The sequence below is a fragment of the Zonotrichia albicollis genome, chromosome 12, assembly GCF_047830755.1.
Source record: "Zonotrichia albicollis isolate bZonAlb1 chromosome 12, bZonAlb1.hap1, whole genome shotgun sequence".
Lineage (NCBI taxonomy): Eukaryota > Metazoa > Chordata > Aves > Passeriformes > Passerellidae > Zonotrichia > Zonotrichia albicollis.
The window spans coordinates 18,862,008-18,883,894 of record NC_133830.1 but is presented as its reverse complement, the minus strand read 5'-3'; the positions used below and the strand labels follow the sequence as shown (position 1 = coordinate 18,883,894).

The 21,887-nt window shown below is 42.3% G+C and overlaps 1 protein-coding gene across 1 annotated transcript in view; it reads right to left on the bottom strand.

Annotated features, from left to right (window-relative positions):
* Window positions 1–2,104: 2,104 nt before the first annotated feature.
* Window positions 2,105–21,887, bottom strand: part of PPARG (peroxisome proliferator activated receptor gamma) — a 60,400-nt gene continuing 40,617 nt past the window's right edge. The window contains exons 4-7 of the mRNA XM_074550140.1: window positions 21,196–21,334; window positions 16,084–16,283; window positions 12,092–12,542; window positions 2,105–4,141 (exon numbers count right to left, since the gene is read on the bottom strand). Of these exons, the coding sequence (XP_074406241.1) occupies window positions 3,894–4,141; window positions 12,092–12,542; window positions 16,084–16,283; window positions 21,196–21,334 (1,038 nt within the window). The 3' untranslated portion in view covers window positions 2,105–3,893. The remainder of the gene's footprint in view (window positions 4,142–12,091; window positions 12,543–16,083; window positions 16,284–21,195; window positions 21,335–21,887) is intronic.

Genomic DNA, 21,887 nt, shown 5'->3' with positions numbered 1-21,887 from the left:
CCATGTTTTAGAGTGCTGGACCTGTGATGTGTTAGCTGGGGAAGGGGCTCAGCAGCTCCTGGCAAGTCCATTTCTCATTTCTCGTTTTCCATTTCCCATTTCCCATTTCCCATTTCCCATTTCCCATTTTCCCATTTTCCCATTTTCCCATTTCTCATTTTCCATTTTCCATTTCCCATTTCCCATTTCCCCCTTTCCCATTTCCCATTTCCCATTTCCCATTTTCCCATTTCCCATTTGCCATTTCCTATTTCCCATTATTTCCCATTTTTTCCCATTTTCCCATGGTTTGGAGTGCTGGGAGAAGGTTCTGTCAGGGAGGGCTGAAGGGAGGTGAAGCGCCTGCACCAGGGGATGCACAAAAAGGTTTTCCATGCTTTTATGGAAACTGTGACTAAAGCGGTCTGGGCTGCAGCAATGGGGATGCTGGAAATTCTTTTTGTCCTCTCAATTTCCATTCCAGGCCCTCACAACAACCTTTGCTGGAGAAATGGTCACCTCAAAGGCAGCATGTACCAGCTGCTATTTTTGAGTTGTTAAATGTTTTTAGTAGCACTGAAGATCAAAACCCAAATTGTTCATTTATGGCACAGCCCATTCTACCCAAAACTCCGGAGGGTCTGAAAGTATTACAACCTACTGCTGAACTCCCATTAGCAAGTTTGTGTTTTTAATAAATAAAGTCCCATAGAAACAGAAAGTATTTACAATTAGATCAAAATTCTGAATATAATTCACAAGAGAAAATGCTATTTTTTGAGAAGATGTTTTCATATCCTCATAACAGTCATTTGTTCTAAATTGGTACATAGCAATTGTCCATTAAATGAACATTTTTCCCTTAAGACCTATTCTTGTAGAAAAGTATTTCAGGCAAAACTTCTTAACCATGATGTAACCACTCAGAATCAGAGCATGTCAGTGATTAGTAACTCACAGAAAATATTAACACTTTGCATGGCTTGAGGAAAACGTGGTGAATAATACCAAAATGTGAGAGCAGACAGGGCGTGGGGAGAACAACAGATTTTATTAGAGCAGCTGATACAGTTGAAAGAAAAGTTGAGGCTTGTGGGCACTCAGTGCCTTCATCCTCACAAAGATAACAACCCCCATTCCTGCAAAACTCTTCTGGTTCTGACTCCATCACCACTCTCAGAATGTGAGGATTTTTGGACTGAGTGGCTCAGGCACTGTCACTGCTGAATGGACAGTTTCAGAAATATCACCCCTTGCAGGAGAGGGATGAAGCTCTTTGGTTAATGTGCTGTGGGTTACACAGATTTTTTTTCAGTGCTTTACAAAAGTACTGAACTCAATTTCCCTGTCAGAGCATCTCTGCCATTTATTTTCAATTTAATTTGAATATTACTTCTGTAAGGACACGCCCTAAAATTCCTTTTTGTTTGAAGCCACTTCTGGGCTTCCATTTGAAGGGAAGCCAGTGGGAAATGGGATTGTTTGAGACACGCAGGCTCAGAGTCCTGGTCCTTGCTGGGTGCTGCTGTGGCAGGAACTGAGAGCTGGAATTGGGGCCCATCCCAGGGCCAGCCCCTCTGTGACCCCCCTGCCACGGGAGGGCAGCGCTGGGAATCCTCCCCCCGAGGGAGGGAAGGCAACGCTGCAAATGGACAGGGGGAACGATCCAGCCAGAGGGAGAACGTTCCAGAGGGAGAATGTTCCAGAGGGAGAACGCTCCAGAGGGAGAACATTCCAGAGGGAGAACGTTCCAGAGGGAGAACGTTCCAGAGGGAGAACGTTCCAGAGGGAGAACATTCCAGAGGGAGAACATTCCAGAGGGAGAACACTCCAGAGGGAGAACGTTCCAGAGGGAGAACGCTCCAGAGGGAGAACATTCCAGAGGGAGAATGTTCCAGAGGGAGAATGTTCCAGAGGGAGAACGCTCCAGAGGGATGTGCAGCAAGGCTGCAGGGCTCAGCATGAGCTGCATGAGCTGCATGAACTGCAATGAGCTGCATGAGCTGCATAAACTGCATGAGCTGCATGAACTGCATGAACTGCATGAGCTGCATGAACTGCATGAGCTGCATGAGCTGCATGAGCTGCATGAACTACATGAGCTGCATGAATTCCAATGAGCTGCATGAATTCCAATGAGCTGCATGAGCTGCATGAGCTGCGTGGGCTGCAGCCTCTGTGTGCTCCAGGGCCACCCCTCCTGAGGCACCTGCGATGCCCTCAGTGCCAGCCTGGCTGATCAGAGCTGCTCTCTGCAGCCTGGCAGGGATTCATCTCAGTGCAATTCCACCCCTGGGCTGCACACCTGGGGCTGAGCGATCCAATTCCCCAAATTTCCTGGTGGGAACAGCGCTCACTGCTGACCTCAGGCCCAGAGGTTCCCTGGAATCTGCAGCAGGAAACCTTTCCAGGTGCAGCAGGCATGAGCTGAAGGATTAATTTTAATATTTACCTCTCTCAGCTCCTTTATTGCATAATTTGCATTGGCTTAAGAGTTTTAAGGCCTGCATTAGGAGCAGAGCCAATTTCTACTCCCTGAAGATCCTGCTCACACCTACTTCACCTCTTTGTCCACTTGGGAACCACCACTCCCCTTGTCTCAGTTTAAGGCACATTTTTTGCTACATAAATAAAATATAGACACGGGGAGGAAACCAAGGGTATTGGGGACCTCTCCTGATTTTGATATATAAATTACAAAAAGTGGCTTTTCCCCAGTGTTCCCTCTCCTGCTCCACCACTGTGGGTCCTCCCTGCTTGATGGAGTCAGGGGTCACATTCACAAACTATCAAAGGCGGGCAGGTGGAATGTGAATCTCTCACCTCAGCACCAAGAATACCCCAAAATTACATTGTTAGGAAATTTATCTTCTGTTAAATTTGCTCACTCTGCTGTGCTCTGCTCCCTGTGGAACTCTGAGGTGACATTACAGGGGAACACGCTCAAGAAAGCCAACAACCTCAACAGCAGGAACATCTCCCAGCACCCTGGATGAGCACCTGGAGCTCGAGTCGGATTTAGGGTGCAGAGTCTCCATCACAGCTTTATATTTACACAAGAATTAATCTAACCCTTGCTTTTGCTTAGGAGTTAATTTGTCACAATTTCCCAGTTTTCCATGATATTTTGACTGCTGTTCAAGGGCAGTTTATGAAATAACTGGGGAAGGTCTTGGGCCAAGGGGTTTGTACCAGCCCGTTCCAGCTCAGCCCTGGCTGCTGTGGGGTGGGAATTGGAGTAGCTGCTGCTCCACCTGCAGAGGAATCAAAAGGTCTCTGTTTCCTGGGAGTGCTGAGCAGTGCATATTCCTCATTAATGAGCTCTTGAAATGGCATCTGATTTCTCAGTTTGCCCCCAGAGGAGTGCCCTGATCTCTCCTTACACCTTTGCAGAGCTCTGCCAGTGTCCAACCTCGTTGTGGAAGGCACAAACATTTTCACACCTGACACTTCTTCCTTTGGCATTGCAGGCTCTCCTGGGAAGCTGCACCAATCTGGGACTGAATTTCACTGTGCTGCTGCCTCAGGAGCACAGAACTGAACGTTCATGCTTCAAACATTTCCCTGGGAATGCTCAAGGAGAAAGGTTTTTATTGAGTTGAAAATTTAAGTGCGTGCTTGAGTGAAGCATCGATCATACTCAGACAAGCGATTGTAAGAAATAACGTAGTTAAAAAAATTAATTCTGAAAATACTGCCAACAATTTCATGATATAGATACTTTTAATATTAAAAGTAAATTGTAAATGTGTCTTTATAAACAATATGCATAAAATAGATCTACTATACTAAGCTCTCTCTTTTTAAATGCTGTTTCACAGTAATCTCTTAGGTACGCCAAGTTTTTCCCTCTTAGAAATAGTGCAATCTGAAGAACATACATCGTGTCAGGGGATTAACAGCTGCTCTGCTCATTAATACAGGTCCTTGTAGATCTCCTGGAGCAGAGGATGGAGGCTCATGTCCGTCTCGGTTTTCTTGATGACCTGCAGGAGCTGCACGTGCTCCGTGACGATCTGCCTCAGGTCCGTCATTTTCTGCAGCAGCTTTGCAAACAGCTGCGAGGACTCGGGGTGGTTCAGCTTCAGCTGCAGCTCCAGGGCTTGCAAAAGGTTGTCCTGAATGTCTTCGATGGGCTTCACATTTAGCAACCCCGGGCGGTCTGGGGAACAAAAGGGTTGGGAGTTTATCAGCACCAAAAGATCGATTTTCTGCGTTAATTCCTTATGTGTTTATCTGCAAATTCAGAGGGCATTGCTTGGGAGCTGCTTGGACATCAGGTAGTTGGTGAGGTTTCACTGGAATCTGCTCAAAGGTTTTTAGGATTAGTTTTGGAAACATTTCCCCTAGGTGGTCTGGGCAAAAAAAAGGGTTGGGAGTTTATCAGCACCATAACATCAATTTTCTGTGTTAATTTCTTATGTGATTCTTAGCAAGCTCAGATGGCATTGCCTGGGAGCTGTCTGGCCATCAGGAGGTACTTTGTTAAGTTTCACTGGGATCTGCTCAAAGGTTTTTAGGATTAGTTTTGGAAACATTTCCTCTAGGCGGTCTGGGCAAAAAAAAAGGGTTGGGAGCTTATCAGCACCATAACGTCGATTTTCTGCGTTAATTTCTTATGTGATTCTTAGCAAATTCAGATGGCATTGCCTGGGAGCTCTCTGGCCATCAGACAAGTTTGTTTGTAAAGTTTCACTGGGATCTGCTCAAAGGAGTTTTAGGATTAGTTTTGGAAACATTTCCCCTAGGTGGTCTGGGCAAAAAAGGTCTTGGGAGTTTATCAGCACCATAACATTGATTTTCTGCATTAATTTTTTACGTGTTTATCAGCAAATTCAGATGGCATTTTCTGGGAGCTGTCTGGCCATCAGGAGGTACTTTGTAAAGTTTCACTGGGATCTGCTCAAAGGAATTTAAGGACTAGTCTTAGAAACATTTCCCCTAGATGGTCTGGAGAAAAAAGGTGTTGGGAGTTTATCATCGATTTTCTGCATTAATTTTTTACGTGTTTATCAGCAAACTCAGATGGCATTGCTTGGGAGATGCTTGGCCATCAGGCAGTTTGTAAGGTTTTCCTGGGATCTGCTCAAAGGAGTTTTAGGATTTCGATTAAGATTCTAATTTAAAATTGGAAATATTTCCCCTAGGTGCTCTGGGGAACAAAAAGGTTGGGAGTTTATGGAGTTTATCAGCACTGTAATATTGATTTTATGCATTAATTTCTTATGTATTCCTTAGCAAATTCAGACGGCATTGCTTGGGAGCTCTCTGGCCATCAGGCAGTTTGTAAGGTTTCCCTGGGATCTGCTCAAAGGAGTTTTAGGATTTAGATTTAGATTCCAATGTTAGAATTGGAAATATTTTCCCTAGTGGTCTGGGGAACAAAAGGATGGGAGTTTATCAGCACCAAAACATTGACTTTCTGCATTAATTTCTTATGTGGTTCTTAGCTTACAAAGGTACTTGGTAAGGGATCTGCTTGCAAAGGGTACTTTCCCTGGGATCTGCTCAAAGGAGTTTTAGGATTTAGATTTAGATTCCAATTTCAGAATTGGAAACGTTTCCCCTAGCTGGTCTGGGGATAAAAAAGGGTTGGGAGTTTATCAGCATCATAGCATAAATCCCATGCATTAATTTCTTACCCATTTCTCAGCAAATGAAACCTTTACAGATGGCATTTCCTAAGAACTGTCTGACCATCAGCTAGTTTGTAAGATTTCACTGGGATTGCTCAGAGAGGTTTTAGCACTAGTTTTATACTCTAGAATTAGGTTTATCCACTGACACTTCTCTAGGTTTAATCTACTGCAGTGGGTTAAATGAATGGATTTTCTACAGCAAACTGGGAGTGAGTGTGGGAAAAGAAGAGTGAGATTGTTGGGGGATAAACAATCTGTATCAGGTAATTCACTTCTGGAAAATCAATATGTACTGATGGATTTGCATGTGGCTGCTGCCACTACAAACGTTTCCTGCTAAGGTGGATGTGAACTCATCAAAATTAAAAAAAAAAAAAAAAAGGAAAGCATAAACTCAGCTCCTGCAGATTGTTTGATTCTCCAGTACGGAAAGTTAATGAAATGTTGAATGTCTAAGCAATGAAAGATACTTCACTTTAAATCTCACATATGACAATGACCACCATGAATTTGTTACTGCTAAAATACTTAACACTGGGTAACACATCCCAAATATCATAATAAATCGTGAAAATAGTCAATAATTTGAATAAAATTTGCTGTGTAGCTATGACATTATTTTCATAGCTTGATCAATGAAAAGCAGTGCCTACTGCAAGCCTTAAATCACTTCCCTGAGGCAACAATTCCATTTCAGCAAGGAGGAGAGGCTGATCTCCATTAAAAACATCCAAAATAAGCTGTTATTTCCTGTGATCTTGGTAACCTTTCTGAGCACAGAGTTCTCCTAACTCAGCTCGAGTTGTGCTGGCAGAAAGGCAGGGAGCAAACAAAGCTCTTTATAAATACACGGCTTTACCTCATGGGGGAAAAACTGCAGTGTAAACTAAAAGGCAAAGCTGGCAGGAAAACCAGTGAGGGAGCCATGAAAGCGAAGGTCACTGATCAGGAAAGGATTCTCAGCTCTCCAGGAGGGGAGCTTTAAGCAGAGTTTTTTCAAAGATAGGAATAAAAGTGATTCTGAGTGTAAACCTGGATATTTGTTTGTCAGTGTGCTCGTCTTGCAGACATAATTTATTTATCCCATCCAACTGATAACAACACAAAATCTAGTTCAGAAAGGCTGGAGTAAATATAAAAAAGGTTCATTTTTTAGGAATTTTTGAGCAGTTTTTTAAGGATACCTAAAGAATTCTGGATAAGTATTAGATATTTATTTTCCGATTACCTGAATGGGCTGCAGAATTGAGTTGAAGTCTTTCTGAAAATTGCCAGATTTCAGCTTTGCAAAGCTGGTAACCATTTGGGGATGTGATAGCTTTGAATTGCCCGGGTGTGCTGCAGCTGAGCTCTGACAGACTCAGTGGATCAGAGAGCACAAAGACGTGGCCTCGCTTTCCCCTGAGATCCAGCTCCCCCTGCCCCTGCTCCTTTGGGCTGGGAACATTTTGGGGGGTGAGCTTTTCAGGAGCCAATCCCAATTCAAATACTGGGCTTCAGAGCCCAGGAGGAATCTCCTCTGGGTCTGGGATTTATCAGGAGCCCCCTGAATTTGGGTGCCTGAGACTGCAGTGGATAAAATCCTGAAAAAACCCCATGAAAAACCCCAATCTGATGATTTTTTAATGACCCAGTGGGACCAGAGACAGAAAAGATGACTCTGACAAAAGCCTAGGAGATCATCAGATGTTATTTTTGTATAAGGCAATTCAAGAGGAAGGAAAATTCCCATTGAAGGCAAGGGAGATTTTTCATGAATGAGAACTTCAGGATATGGGCAGTGTTTTTTGGGTGTTGACAGTTTGCTTTACTTTCTCAGTAAAAACCTCTCACAGAGGGAAATGCTGCTTCTGTTCCAAGAAACTTATCTAAATCAGGACAAAAAGGAAATAAGAGGCAAAAGCTTAAACATCCAGCTATTATGGTATATTTCAAGCTGTTAAAATGCTCTTAAATATAGATCTGCTGCAGACCAATTTGGTTCTGTACCAAAAGATGAGTTTTTTGTGGGGAGGAGCTGCAGAGGGATGTGCCTTGCAGGAAAAAGAGCACCACAGTTTCCTGCTATTTATCATGTTTATTTACTCACAGTTTCTTTATGTTTTCATTCATTGTCATACAGCTGCTTCAATTGTTTTAAAAAATGTTCACAGTGACTGGGAAAGGCCAATAACCCCAAAGTTCTGAGAGCAAGCAGCACCACTTTGTGCAAATTGATGTTCTACACTGTCTCAGGGGAAAGTAATTTATTTGTTTGTTCTTACTTATTAGGATGCCTTTTTCATGTCCCTAACAATAATTACAATATTTTTTACCAGGTCCTCACATATGAAGTTGCCACCTGCATGTCTTTACATTTTATTATCTTTGAATAAATGCATTTTGCTTTTAAATGCCCATTTTAAAATCTCAAAGATCTGGCTGAGTGAACACATTGTGCTCCTTCTTTTTTCTTTTGCTGAGGCAGATGTGACTCAGCACTTTGAGGTTTTGTCTTCTGAGACTGTCACATGAGTTGGAGTCACCGGGAGTTTGTCAGAACAAAGAAATGCTTTGTAATCCGAGCAAGAGCTGCAGATCATCACTGCAGGCCCTGAACCACAGTGCAGGGTTTGTGTGGCACTGAAATGGGAACTGCTTCTTGGTAATAGTCAGGGATAAAAATTCAAATTTTGCTGAGCTGAGAATGCAGCAAAATTATTGAATAGTTTTATACACCAGGAGCAGGGACTTGTGGCTTAAAATTAATGTAAAAACCACACAGGAAACAGAAAAAGTGGCTTTAGAAACATCTCTGCATTTAAATACCAGTTTGACTGCACATGGACAGGCAGGGTGTGGGTCTTTACAGGGATCCAAATATTCCTGCATCCCAACATTCCTGTATCCTAAAATTCCTGTATCCCAACATTCCTGTATCCAAATATTCCTGTATCCCAACATTCCTGCATCCAAACATTCCCGCATCCTAAAATTCCTGTATCCTAAAATTCCTGTATCCAAACATTCCTGTATCCAAACATTCCTGTATCCAAATATTCCTGCATCCAAACATTCCCGCATCCTAAAATTCCTGTATCCAAACATTCCTGTGTCCAAACACTGCTGTATCCGAACATTCCTCTATCCCAACACTGCTGGATCCAAATATTCCTGTATCCAAACATTCCTATATCCCAAAATTCCTGTATCCCAAAACTGCTGTATCCAAGCAGTCCTGTATCCTAAAATTTCTGTATCCAAACATTTCTGTATCCCAAAATTCCTGTATCCAAACATTCCTCCTCTATCCAACCACAGCAGAAGATAATACACAAAAATTCGAGTCCATCCACGCTGCAAAATTCCCTTTTGAGCTTTTTCTTTGTTTGATACCAGCCTGCTTGAGTGAGTTTGCCCAGGTCACAAATGTGAATTATTCCATTAAGGTTTGCAGGATTATCTTTCCTGCCCAAACTGAGCCATCCAGCTCGTTCTCCCTAAACCTTCTTGTGGCACAGTTCAGTTTCAGCTCGGGTGGATGGGATTTTTTAAAGATGCTTCAGTTCTTTTCCATGTGCAGCAGAGCACTCACTACTGACTGAGGGTGAGTCTCAGTGGCACAGAAGAATAAAATATCCTAAAAGAATCCTTCCAAATCTCTCATTTAACCAAAGTGTGTCCTTTAAAGTCACCACAGCTGGAAGGATGTTGTAAGGAGGGTTTGCTGCTGCTGCTGATGGCCAAAAGCATTTCTCTTGTACAGACCAGGTGAAATCCCATGCTCACACAGTCTGTCTGTCTGATCAGCATTAAATTCAGGATGCAAGACTTTGTTAAATTCAGAATGCAAGACTTTGTTAAATTCAGAATACAAGACTTCGTTTGCCACTGACTCTGTTTTACAGCACCAACAGTAAGAGCAGCTCTGCAGAAATGAGTTCAGAGAAACATTTGGAATAACTGAGGCACAGAAAGGCTGCACTGAGGAATGGTAAAATCCACTGTGGGAGTATTTCCCATCTGTTGCTATTACAATTAATTTGTCAGCTCCTTATTGCTGTGATTTGGGCCTTTTGCCTTTTGAGATAACATGCACAAGCAGCTGCTTGGTTATCAAAAGGCTAAAGAGTTTTATAGGATTTGTGGCAAATTCCAAACACTTCCCAAGGAAAAGCTTTCCATGTGTGATGTTCCAGCTGGAATTATCTTTCCCTTTCCTTTCTCCCCTTCTGTTAGAGCTGCACAAGAGCCAGTCCCCCTGGAGCCAGCAGAATGAGCAAAATTTCACCAGGTAATCACAGATTCACTGACATTTAGGGCTTTTTGTGTTTCACAAAGTGGTTTTGTGTTGGAGATGTTTGTACACAGGATTTTGTAAAGGGATTTAAGCATTGCAGGGTTCCTGCAGCAATCAAGTCCTCGGGGTGCTCTGCTTTGGAAATCCTGTTCTCAGTGAAATCACCCTGCTGTATTCAAACAGTTCTTACACAAATCCAATTTTGCAAGGGTGTTGCTCTTACAGAAATCTCTGAGACAGCTGAGAAATTGGACCTAGTTTAATATCACACAAGATATTTTAACACCCAGTTCAATAGATGTCATATCTGGCTGTAAATTCCATGATAAAAGCTTTCTTTAATTGGCAACAAAGCTTCATTGTTTTCAAAACAAAAACTTTTTTTTTCAAGCATGTCACGGTTTTTGGAAAAAAAATAAGTTCTGCAAAAAGATAGGGAGGTCTTTGTTGAAATTAAAGGATCTTCCTAGAAAGGACTGATTTATATTTACATGGATTTATATGTCTCTACAGATTTGTTTCAGAGTTTTGCTACAGTGACTTGATTGGAATTCATTAGTTCTTTACAAGCCTCTGTTTACAAATTATTCTGGTAAAAAAAAAGAGTCATGCTGATAAATCTGGTTCTGATAAATCTGGTTCAAGCCAGTTAATTATTGTGTGTGAATCACTGTCCTCCCGCAATCTAAAACCTGACATTGGTTACATCATTCCTGTTTCCTCTGGTGGAAACCAAGCCCTGCTGAGGACAGGGCTCTGCTGAACACAAGTTCCCTTTTTGCAGCGGGGAGTGAATTTTGAGAGGCCTTTGCTCATCTGTCACATTTCATTACACCAAACCCACAAAATATTGGCATGTTCTGAGCAGTGCCCTGGGAGGCTTGTGCCATTTCTCCTGTTCCTCTCCTCATAAAAACCAACCAAAAATACCTCAGCAAGGTGTTTTCCTTCCTGAGTGAATGCAGAGCCCTGGGAGGTCACAGAGCCCAAGGTTTGCACAAGGAAATTCCTGGGAGGAATTCTTGTTGGGAGCAGAATCAGTGGGACAAATTCTACTGTGATCCCTTATTTTTCCTGAATGAAACCCAGTGCCAGGAGGAGCTGGAGGTGAATTTAAATGCAGATATACCTCAGAGTGTCCTCCCAGCAGCAGGGCTGCTTTTAGAACAATAGCACGAGGTTGTGTCTGATTGCAGAAATGTAATTTAATAACAAAATCCTCGGCTGCTCTGCGGAGGAGCCGAATCCAGAGCATTCAGCACATTCCTGCCATGGATGTGTGCAGCTCCACCTTGGGCCAAAATACACACAAATCAGTGGGGCAAGATTTTATTTGTGCAACATCGCTGCCTTGGGAGCGTTGGCCCAAGGAGCAGAGCTTCAATGTGCCTGGAATAAATCTGGAGGTGTCTGAGTGAAATAAATCCTGGTAGGCAGCACTAATTCCCAAACCAGAGCAGTGACATCACCTCAGGAGCACAGAACACACTGGCTGGCTGCAGAAAAGCTGAAATTCAGTGATTTTTCAGTTGAATGTGGGCAGTCTGATACCCGGGATTTCAGGTTCATGCTTTGCTCAAAGCATGATGTGTGAAGATACAGCTGAGGAAAGCTGAACAAGCACACAACGCCTTTGTGTGTTTTCTTTTTTTAGTCTGTTTTCTTTTTTTAGGGGACCACAATTTTCCTGAAAAATGCATTTCCCCCTTCTTTTAAAGGCAAACAAAACCTTGCACAAATGGAAGAACCATGAAAAGCACCATAACTCTGTAAACCCAACACCACCTATGCTTTGGAATTGTTCTGGAGCCAAAGCTGTTTGTGGGCAATTATCAAGCCACACAATCTAATTAAGGGTTTAAAAAACAGAATTTTAGCTCCTGGCAGCAAAATTCCACTCTTCCTGTTTTCCAAAAGATAGCCCTGATTTTGTTTTGTGCCTAAATGAACTGATGGCTCAGCAGGCATTTCCAGCTCCATCACTAATATCAGGGTATTTCCATTTTCAGTTTCTGTCTGGAATTGAATGAAAGGTGAACAACAAAAAGAGATTTAAAAATGACTAAAAAGAGCTCTGTGTAAATGCACTCGCTCCCAGCCTGCAGTGCTGAGCACTTTGCTGTTTGGGCAGGAGTTAAAGGTGTCAATTCCATATAAATTCTCTGAAATCCCACATAAATAAGAGAGAACTTACCTCCACTTAGGATAATGACAGCTATAAATATTGCCAGGTCACTGTCATCTAATTCCAGTGCATTGAACTTCACAGCAAACTCAAACTTGGGCTCCATAAAGTCACAAAAAGGTTTCCTCAGGCTCTTCAGGAACTCCCGCGTCATGAACCCCTGTCCATCGGATATGAGAACCCCATCTTTATTCATCAGCGAGGCCAGCAGGGTGTAGATGATCTCGTGGACCCCATATTTGAGCAGAGTCACTTGGTCGTTGAGGTCGAGGTTGACGAAGCCCGGGATGTTCTTGGCGAACTCGGTGATCTCCTGCACGGCCTCCACGGAGCGGAACTGGCAGCGCTGGAAGATGCGGATGGCCACCTCCTTGTTCTCCTCCTGCAGCGGGGACACGTGCTTGCACTTGATCTGGTCTTCCCCCATCATCAGAGAGTTCATGTCATAAATAACGAAGGGCTGAAACAAAGGGAAAGTCCAGTTACTCACAAATGTCCTCCCCGAGAGCGCCGGGCTCCTGAGGAACCCCAAGAGAACTCAGCAGCAACTCCCCAGACATCTCTGAGGAGCCCATCAAGGGTTCCCAAAGAGTTCAGTTGTCCTGAAAAACCTAAAGGGCTCCCCAAAGAGTTAAATTGTCCTGAAAAACCTGTCAAGGGTGTCCAAGTAGGTAAATTGTCCTGAGGAACATAAAGGGTTCCCAAATAGTTAAATTATCCTGAGGAACCTGTCAAGGGTTCCCCAAATTGTCCTGAGGAATGGATCAAATGTTCCCCAAAGTGTTAAATTGTCCTGAGGAACATGTCAAGGGCTGCCCAAATAGTTAAATTGTCCTGAGGAACCTAAAGGGTTCCCCAAATAGTTAAATTGTCCCGAGGAACCCATCAAGGGTTCCCCAAATTGTCCTGAGGAACCTAGAAGGTTCCCCAAATAGGTAAATTGTCCTGAGGAACCCATCAAGGGTTCCCCAAATTGTCCTGAGGAACTTAAAAGGTTTCCCAAATAGTTAAATTGTCCTGAGGAACCTGTCAAGGGCTCTTCAAATAGCTGAATTGTCCTGAGAAACTGAAAGGGTTCCCCAAATGTTTAAATTGTTCTGAGAAACCTAAAGGGTTCCCCAAATAGGTAAATTGTCCTGAAAAACCTATCAAGGGTTGCCCAAATAGTTAAATTGTCCTGAGGAACCCATCAAGGGCTCCCCAAAGAGTTAAATTGTCCTAAACCTATGAAAACAAATATCCTCACGATGTTAAAATGATTTACAAAAAGGCCAAGTAAAGGGGGGGGAAGGAGCACTATTTTAAAGTACCCAGAGTTTTGCCTTTTCCTTTGTTTGTTTGCTTTTTGCTTCATAGAATTTTCTATAATTCCAGAATTGAAAGTTTGGAATGTTGAACAAAAGGTTAAAATGATACTACTTTTACCTGAATTATACCAGCTTCTATAAAAGAGAATCTAATGAGTGGAAAGGAACCTTCTTTTTTTTCCACAAAGACAGAGAAAATTCTCATTTTGATTCCTTTATTTACTTTCATGTTCCTTTCATGTTCTATCCTAGGAAACACTGCAAGTAATATCAATTTTATGGTATTGATTAACTGATAAATGAGACCTTTTGCTGTTAACTCATGTAAAAATAACAACATTAGGACATGTTTAAACCCACTCAACTCGTCTTTGGGAAAGCAAAAACAAATACCATGCTACAAACCACAATTCAGAACACAAAAATGAGGCTGACTGTGAAATAAACTCAACTGGAACAAATCAATTTTGAAAGCAGCTTAGCAAAAGTTGTGCCAGAATACTTGCATTAGGATCTGGAAACAATCTCTTCTAGAATATGCAAAAGAAGTTCCTGGGTTTAAAGAAGTGGTTATGAGAGGATTTCTCAAATTCATTTGAAGAATCTTTTCCTCAAGAAGATTAATGACTGAATAGTTCATTGCTGCACTGAACAAATCTCACTGATAGGAATAGGTTTGTTAACATACTTGATTAATTAATGAAAATACAAGGGATCATACTCCAACAATCAGACTAAAGAAATAATTTTTTAAATAGTGGATCATTTATGATTGCAGATTGTAATAGGGATGCTGATTCTCATGGTTTTATGTTTACAGCTCCACACCACGACATTCCAGGAGGGATTAAATGATTTTCCCACTTGCACTGAGGATTTCAGTGTGAAACTGAAACAACAAACACAGTGCACTGAGAAAAGCCAGGAGAGCAGCAATTGTTCAGGTAATGGCATTTTGGCAGCAGCAAAGCCATTAAATACATATCTGCACATGTGGAATAGTGGAGTAACAGAACTGCAGCAGATGCTTTCAAAATGCACATTTTGGTTCTAGTGGGCAATTTCTTCCTGTTCTTTCTTTGGGAGCACCAAGTACAAGGAAAAGTCCATTATTAGTCCATGCCCACGTGCTTTAGAAAGCGGATATTACACCACTGGCCTATCCATGATAGATGAAAATCAAGAAAGAGCTCAAAATAGTCAAAGATTTTTTTAATATAAGGATTAAGATGAACTTGAGAGTAGACTCTTATGTCAAATGAGCTCTGTGTACCCTGGGAGATGATAAATAACTCATTCTAGTTTTGATACACTCACTTGCATATCCAAACATTTCAAATTAATTCAGATCATACAGCAACTAAAAAATAACATGAATTTAAACTATGCCCATAGTAAACAGTTTGATGCTCCAGAGCACCAAATCCATTGATAAAAACATGAAAGTTGTAACCATTAAATCCCGAGTGTCACTCTTTCAGTGGTATCTTCAAGAAAGACTTGAAAGCTGGCAGCACTGAAAAGCTGGATTCTGTTTGCTGCCTTATTGCTGTTTCTAATGTGCCAAAGTTTAAAAACTCCCAAGAAAAAAAGGAGAATTAATTGATGCAACTGTACATTTACTGGGTGAGAATTGCAGTGGTGGAACTTTCAGGCATGAACAGGTTGCACATCAGTTTCTGCAGAATAAATAAACTTAGTTAATTCACACTTTATGCTGAAAAGTTACATTGTTAGTGCCCATCACATCTTTTATGTGAGAGGTCAACCAATTTCTGGACAACATTAAAATTGTTATTTTAATTGCCTTTAAGGAAAGGAAGCCTTTTTGGGGCCTGAAGTATCTCTGAGTTCTGTGATGTCTTTGAAATTATTAAGGAAAATAAAATACACTCTCTGCTGTAATCCTGACAATAAAATTTCTGCCAATGATTCTAGAAAATGCATCACGCTAAGAGTTATGAGTTGTGGAAAACTATTTTGTTCTTTAGGTATTAAAATACTGTTACCAACATGATCAGATATTATTTATGCTCCTCTCACTGATACAGAAGATTATTATGGATGCCAAATGAAGTTTCTAAGGCAACCCACAAATCCACTTATCCCTATTCCTTGCTTTTCCAAGATTTTCCTGTCCATTCTCCTAAAATCCCAAGTGCACCAACACAGGGCACTGATGTGACCTGAGCTAACCCAGAGAAAAGCAGGAGTTCATCAGAGCTTCAGAAGAACGAGCATCACATAAGAACGTGCTGGGGCTGGAATCATTTGGCACTTAGGAAAAGGGATATTCCTCAGGGAGCAGCAATTCCTGACAGCTGGAGAGCCACCTTAAACAGATAGTGTGGGAGATAACCTCTGGGCAAGGAGAGGGAAAACGGGAAGAGAGGATCAGGGAATACAAAAAGGTTAAGGTGACCTTCAAATTCTTGTCCTGGTTTCAAGTATTTTATTAGGTGAACTTGGAGTTTTTTCAAACAATGTTTACTTATCCTATCTAAAAACATTTCCTGTGTTTCAGAGACAGCTTGAAGTGTGTAACTGCCAACAGCAAAGCGGGGTTTTTTGGTGGTGGTTTTTTTTTTTAGTTTCGGTGTTTTTGCGTTTTGGCTTTTTTTAAGAGCTGCGCTGTCAGCTCGGCGAATCATTTACTCGGAAAAAAGGAAGAAGCAGAAAGAAGAGGGAACTGACTGATTTGTCTGTCGTCTTTCCTGTCAGGATGGCCCTCGCCTTGGCTTTGGTCAGAGGGAAGGACTTGATGTAGGAGTCGTAGAGGTGCTTGGCCAGCGCGCGCAGGTCGGCCGACTCGGGGTTCAGCTGCTCGATGTCGCTGGAGATCTCCGCCAGCAGCTTCTCCTTCTCGGCCTGCGGCATCCGCCCGAACCTGATGGCTGAGAGCAACACAAGGGTTACCAAAAACCCTGCACCCGAGGGGCTCTCCTGCCACCTTTGCACCTGCATTGCCCCTCAAGAAGCACTTCTGAGTTTTTGTCGCCTTTCGGTGCTGAAGTTTGTGCTGAACGGGGTTAGGCAAGCACGGAAAGAGAATTTTCTGCATTTAGGCAAAACAGCTGGAGAGCTTTAAAGAAATGTAAACAAACAAATCATCTCGGTGCCCATTATCATACCTTGCTTAGAAATGCAAACCCCCTGGTTCTACCTCCAATCTACATAAAATGCAAAGAATATTTAAGATATGAAAGTTCTGTTGGCTCGGGGTGGGAACCACCACTGAGCTTTGTATTTTTCTGGGCAAATCACCACACGGATCTGAGGTTCTTCATTTGTTTAGAAACAAAACCCTCACATGCCTTGCAGGAAGGAATTCCTAAACAGCTGAGCAGAATTGAAGGGCTATAAATTGTTAACATCAGAATGAAGGAATGGGGAAGGAGGCTGTACAGGGAATAAAAAGCTGGAAAAGGCTGAGTTGTTGTATCTGCAGTATTGAAAAACCAGGGAATGGTTCTACCTCATCAGATGAGCTCAAAATTGCTCAGATCTCTGCACCTCCTACTTTTCCATCATGTACTTCCTAGCCAAGATTATTTACCCATGTGGGGACTGAATGTTTCAAATGAGCCATCAAAATCAAGACTGATTTATCACATGATATTTCAGTAAACAGAATTTATTTTGTTTTATGGAAACAAAACAGAACAAAAGAGCATCTAAACAAGAAACGGAAGGAAGAAATCAAGGTTTGCATTTTGGCCCTAGGGGGAAATAGAAATATGATGAATATTTTTCCAGTGATTAGTGTGTTCCTTGGATAAAGGAAAAGTGCTGCTAAGATCATATAGAGATGATTTTAGTGGGGATGTTTATTTTGGAAACAAGCAGCCACTTTTCTACGAGTTTGCTGCAATGTGTTGATGGGCAAACAGAACATTTTTTTTCCAAGAATAAATAATTATGCCAGAACACATCCCCCCTCTCAGTTTTTCCTATATTATATTTATTGATCAGCTGTCTTATTTCATGGCTGTAGAAACAAAGTTGTTTATTTTTATGACAGAACACTTTCAGCAACCTGGGAGTGAGACCTGCTGGATATTTCAGAATTACCTGGGTGTCCTTGATATTAAATGATGCTGAGCACCACCAGGAAATGTTTCTGTTGTGGGTCTGCTCCTGAGAGCTGAGATTTGCAAAAGCAGATTCAGAATCTGGAATCCCACTGGCCATTCCATCAAAAGAAAAGGTGATCAAGACTCAAACGCATTTTTAATACAACATTTCATTATAAAGTATGTTTTAAATGCAATGATTTGCTAATAACATGGAGATTTGTGAATCAAGAAATCCTATCTTACAATTTCATAGGCGTAGGATTTATTTTTCCATAGAATAAATTATTCTAAATGTATTTGGAATATATTTTATTGGTGAGATATCAGATGCAGCAGATTCTGTTCAATGTTTGTGAGCATTGCCGGCAAAACTTGGGGCAAAATCAATTTTGTGGGACCAGCCTAGCAGTTTCTTTTTATAAAAATCCTTGTCCCTGTCATTTTCAAGGGGCAGAGACAAAACCAGGGAGAGCTCAGGCAGTGAGAGGTTGATGGGAGGAATTGGGAAAGGAGGATTTTGGATGGGAGGAGGAGGAGGAGCTGATGATGATGCCACTGCCAGAGGTCAGGCTGGGATAGGAGAGCCTGCAGAGGGATCAGGAGGGCTGGGAAAAGCCTGGAGAGCTCTGGAAATCTGGCTGAGAGGATTCTCTCCCAGCTGCTCTCCCAGCCATCCCAGACTCTGCAGGTCTGGGCAGGAGCCTGCAGCTGGAGCATGGATTTCTCTCTTTCCTTGGGCAGTTCCTCCTTTTCCTTGAATCCCAGCGTTCCCCAAATGTCAGGAGCACAAAGCCAACAGTGAACACAGTCAGTCCCCCGTGCTGCATTCTGTCCTTTCTGTGAAGGACTACAATATTCATCCTCACCCCAGTTTTGCCTCTTGGAGAAGTTAAATGTAAAAAAGATGATTTTTATAGACTCTTCTGTAGGGCACTGCTCTTCTGATTGTCTGGATTAATTCTGGGCATAAAGGAGACTCCCAAAAGGCCATAAACGCAGTTTGTTACATTAGAAAACACAAGGTAAAGCCAGGCTGGGTGCCTGTCTGATTTTGGTGGTGGAGATGTGCCCAGATTGAGCAATCCCAATGACAAAGGCATTGCCATGTGTGCTTTTTTCCCATTCCAGTAGCTGAGCTAACACCAGCAGCACTTTCAGCAGAATAGAACAAAATAAATGACGTTTCAACACAAAAAGAACCAAGCTGCTGCTCAGTGGCACTTGAGAACCCAGTCTGCACCACTCAGGGTTAAGGCCAGAGCTGCACTGTGGCTAGAGAAGGAAAGGAAAACAATATTCCAGCAATGAGAACACCACTGTCTTTTTTAACCTTTAGCCAAGTGCTAGGGAGCATTTCTACATGAAAAAATGTGGCTGTAGCTGCTGAGTGTCCCCTTGCAGTCCCCCTTCTGTCCTGATCCTTTTGCAATAATACATCCACACAAGGCTGGAACCCTGAGGCACAAATAACCCACATTCTGCCTCAAAGCATTCAAAATTCTGATAATTTCCCTACACAAGTGGCCGAAGTGGAATCTGGAGATGCAACATTAAAATGTCTCAGTGTTATTGGTGAAACACCCTGGTTCTACTTCCAATCTACATGAAATGTAAAGAATATTTAAGATATTAAAAGAATATTTAAGATATTAAAGGTTAGCTATGGGTAGGAACACATCCATTGCTGAGTTTCTTTAAGCTTCTGGGTCCTCAAAAGTGAAATTCAGCTTTTTTTTGATTAATTAATTTATAAATGATGAAGGAATGAGGGTGTTTTGTAACCAGAGAGGGCAGAATAAAAAAGGGCAAGTGTGGAAAGCAATGTTTGAATCAAAACACAGTTCTTGTTGGGAGAACTCCTGGTTGGAGCAAAAGAAAATGTTCCTTGGAGCCCTGGGGCAAATGGTTTTGCTCTTTTCCTGCCTCCCCAAATCCTAGAACCTTTTGTTGCCACAGCTTCTGCCTGGGCAGTGGCTAAAGAGAGAAAATTCAGGTGAAATGTGAATTTTAAAGCTGTTCTAGATGTTATAGGGCAGGGAGAATGGTCTGGGCCATCCCTTGCTGAGGGAGCTTCCCATGGATCCCATGGACGCCACTGGGAGCTGTGCTGCCAGGCCAGGGGAGAATTTGGCATGCACCTTGAAAATAATAATAAAAAACCCTCTTAAATTACTATAAAAATTACTATAAAAATACCCACAGTAGCATTTCAAAATTAGATTTATTTTTAAGTGTTACTGTTGCATCCCAGGAATTTGAAAACCATATTTTCTATTAGCAAAACATTTCCCAGACCAATTTACATTCAGTGCATGTATTAAACTTTGCAAACCACAATCCAGCTTCCCTCTTGGGGACAGCACACTCATTTTTTATACTGAAAATAATGAAAGTTCTAAAAAAACCACAGAGAAATTATTTTCCCAGTCATGTTTGCAATTCTTTACCCTTAGAATTACATAAGTCTCTATGTTATGACATTTAATTCCTGTTTTTACTCAGCTTTGCCAAAGCAAGGCAACAAAGAATCTTCATTATGTCCTTCTGCCCAAACATTCATAAGTATTTCCACATGAATTGCTCTGGTAATTTCAAAGTTTAGAGGGATTTTCTCCTAGAGCAGGATTGTGATATTCTTCCTGCCATTACTTATGGTAAAGGAGGCGACCACAGATGGAGGTGCCCTAGGAAGGAGGAGGATGGGAATTTTTAAAACTGTACAATTCATGAAAATGAATATTTTCATTTCAATTTGTTGGGTTTCAGTATGAGAAGTGCTAACTCAGTGATGCCAACAGCCCTTGGTAAGTGACCTGTGCAGCAAATTCGAGTTGCTGTTATTCACAAGGCTTCAGATTCTCTGATCCATATTTCCTAATAAAGTCTTTGGCTTCCAGGAAAGGCATCTTGAGCTCCAGCAGGAAAAAGGGTGAAAAATAGCAATTACACAAGGAGGAGCTACCAATGAGCAGGAGTGGTGGAGAGTAAAACCAGCTCATGTTACACTATGTATTGAAACAAGAAAAGCAAATCTCCATCTATCTGATTTTGATGTGAAAGAAATTTTAAATCAGGATCGAGTTGCTGTTATTCATAAGGCTTCAGATTCTCTAATCCACATTTCCTAATAAAGTCTTTGGCTTCCAGGAAAGGCATCTTGAGCTCCAGCAGGAAAAAGGGTGAAAAATAGCAATTACACAAGGGATATATTCAGGAGGAACTTCCAATGAGCAAGAGTGGTGGAGAGTAAAACCATCTCATGTTACACTATGTATTAAAGCAAGAAAAGCAAATCTCCATCTATCTGATTTTGATGTGAAAGAAATTTGAAATCAGGATCGAGTTGCTGTTATTCACAAGGCTTCAGATTCTCTGATCCATATTTCCTAATAAAGTCTTTGGCTTCCAGGAAAGGCATCTTGAGCTCCAGCAGGAAAAAAGGTCTGGTCAGAAGATGACAGAGTGAAGTGAAAAATAGCAATTACACAAGGGATATATTCAGGAGGAACTTCCAATGAGCAGGAGTGGTGGAGAGTAAAACCAGCTCATGTTACATGATGTATTAAAGCAAGAAAAGCAAATCTCCACCAATCTGATTTTGATGTGAAAGCAATTTTAAATCATGGAGAGGCTCCCAAATCAGGGCAATCTCTCTCTAAGCTGAAGGTGTGGGCATTCCAGCAGCACTTTCAGGAGCTCCATGCTCTTTTCCAGAGTCCCCACCACTCACCATTGTGTGACATTCCCACAGCCAGGCACTTCTGGAACCTGCAGTACTGACATTTGTTCCTGCTCTTCTTGTGGATGCGGCAGTTCAGGTCACACCTGTCGTAAATCAGCTTCAACCGGATGGTCCTGCGGAAAAATCCCTGCGGGGACAGGAAACAGGGACAGGATGGGACAGGGAACAGGGAACAGGGACAGGGAACAGGGACAGGGAACAGGGAACAGGGAAAGGATGGAACAGGGAACAGGGAACAGGGAACAGGGACAGGGAACAGGGACAGGATGGAACAGGGAACAGGGAACAGGGAACAGGGACAGGGAACAGGGACAGGATGGAACAGGGAACAGGGAAAGGATGGAACAGGGAACAGGGACAGAAAACAGGGACAGGATGGAACAGGGAACAGGGAACAGGGACAGGATGGAACAGGGAACAGGGACAGGAAACAGGGACAGGATGGAACAGGGAACAGGGACAGGATGGGACAGGGAACAGGGAAAGGATGGAACAGGGAACAGGGACAGGATGGAACAGGGAACAGGGACAGGAAACAGGGACAGGATGGAACAGGGAACAGGGACAGGATGGGACAGGGAACAGGGAAAGGATGGAACAGGGAACAGGGACAGGGAACAGGGACAGGATGGAACAGGGAACAGAGAAAAAACCCTGCAGGGACAGGGAACAGGGAAAGG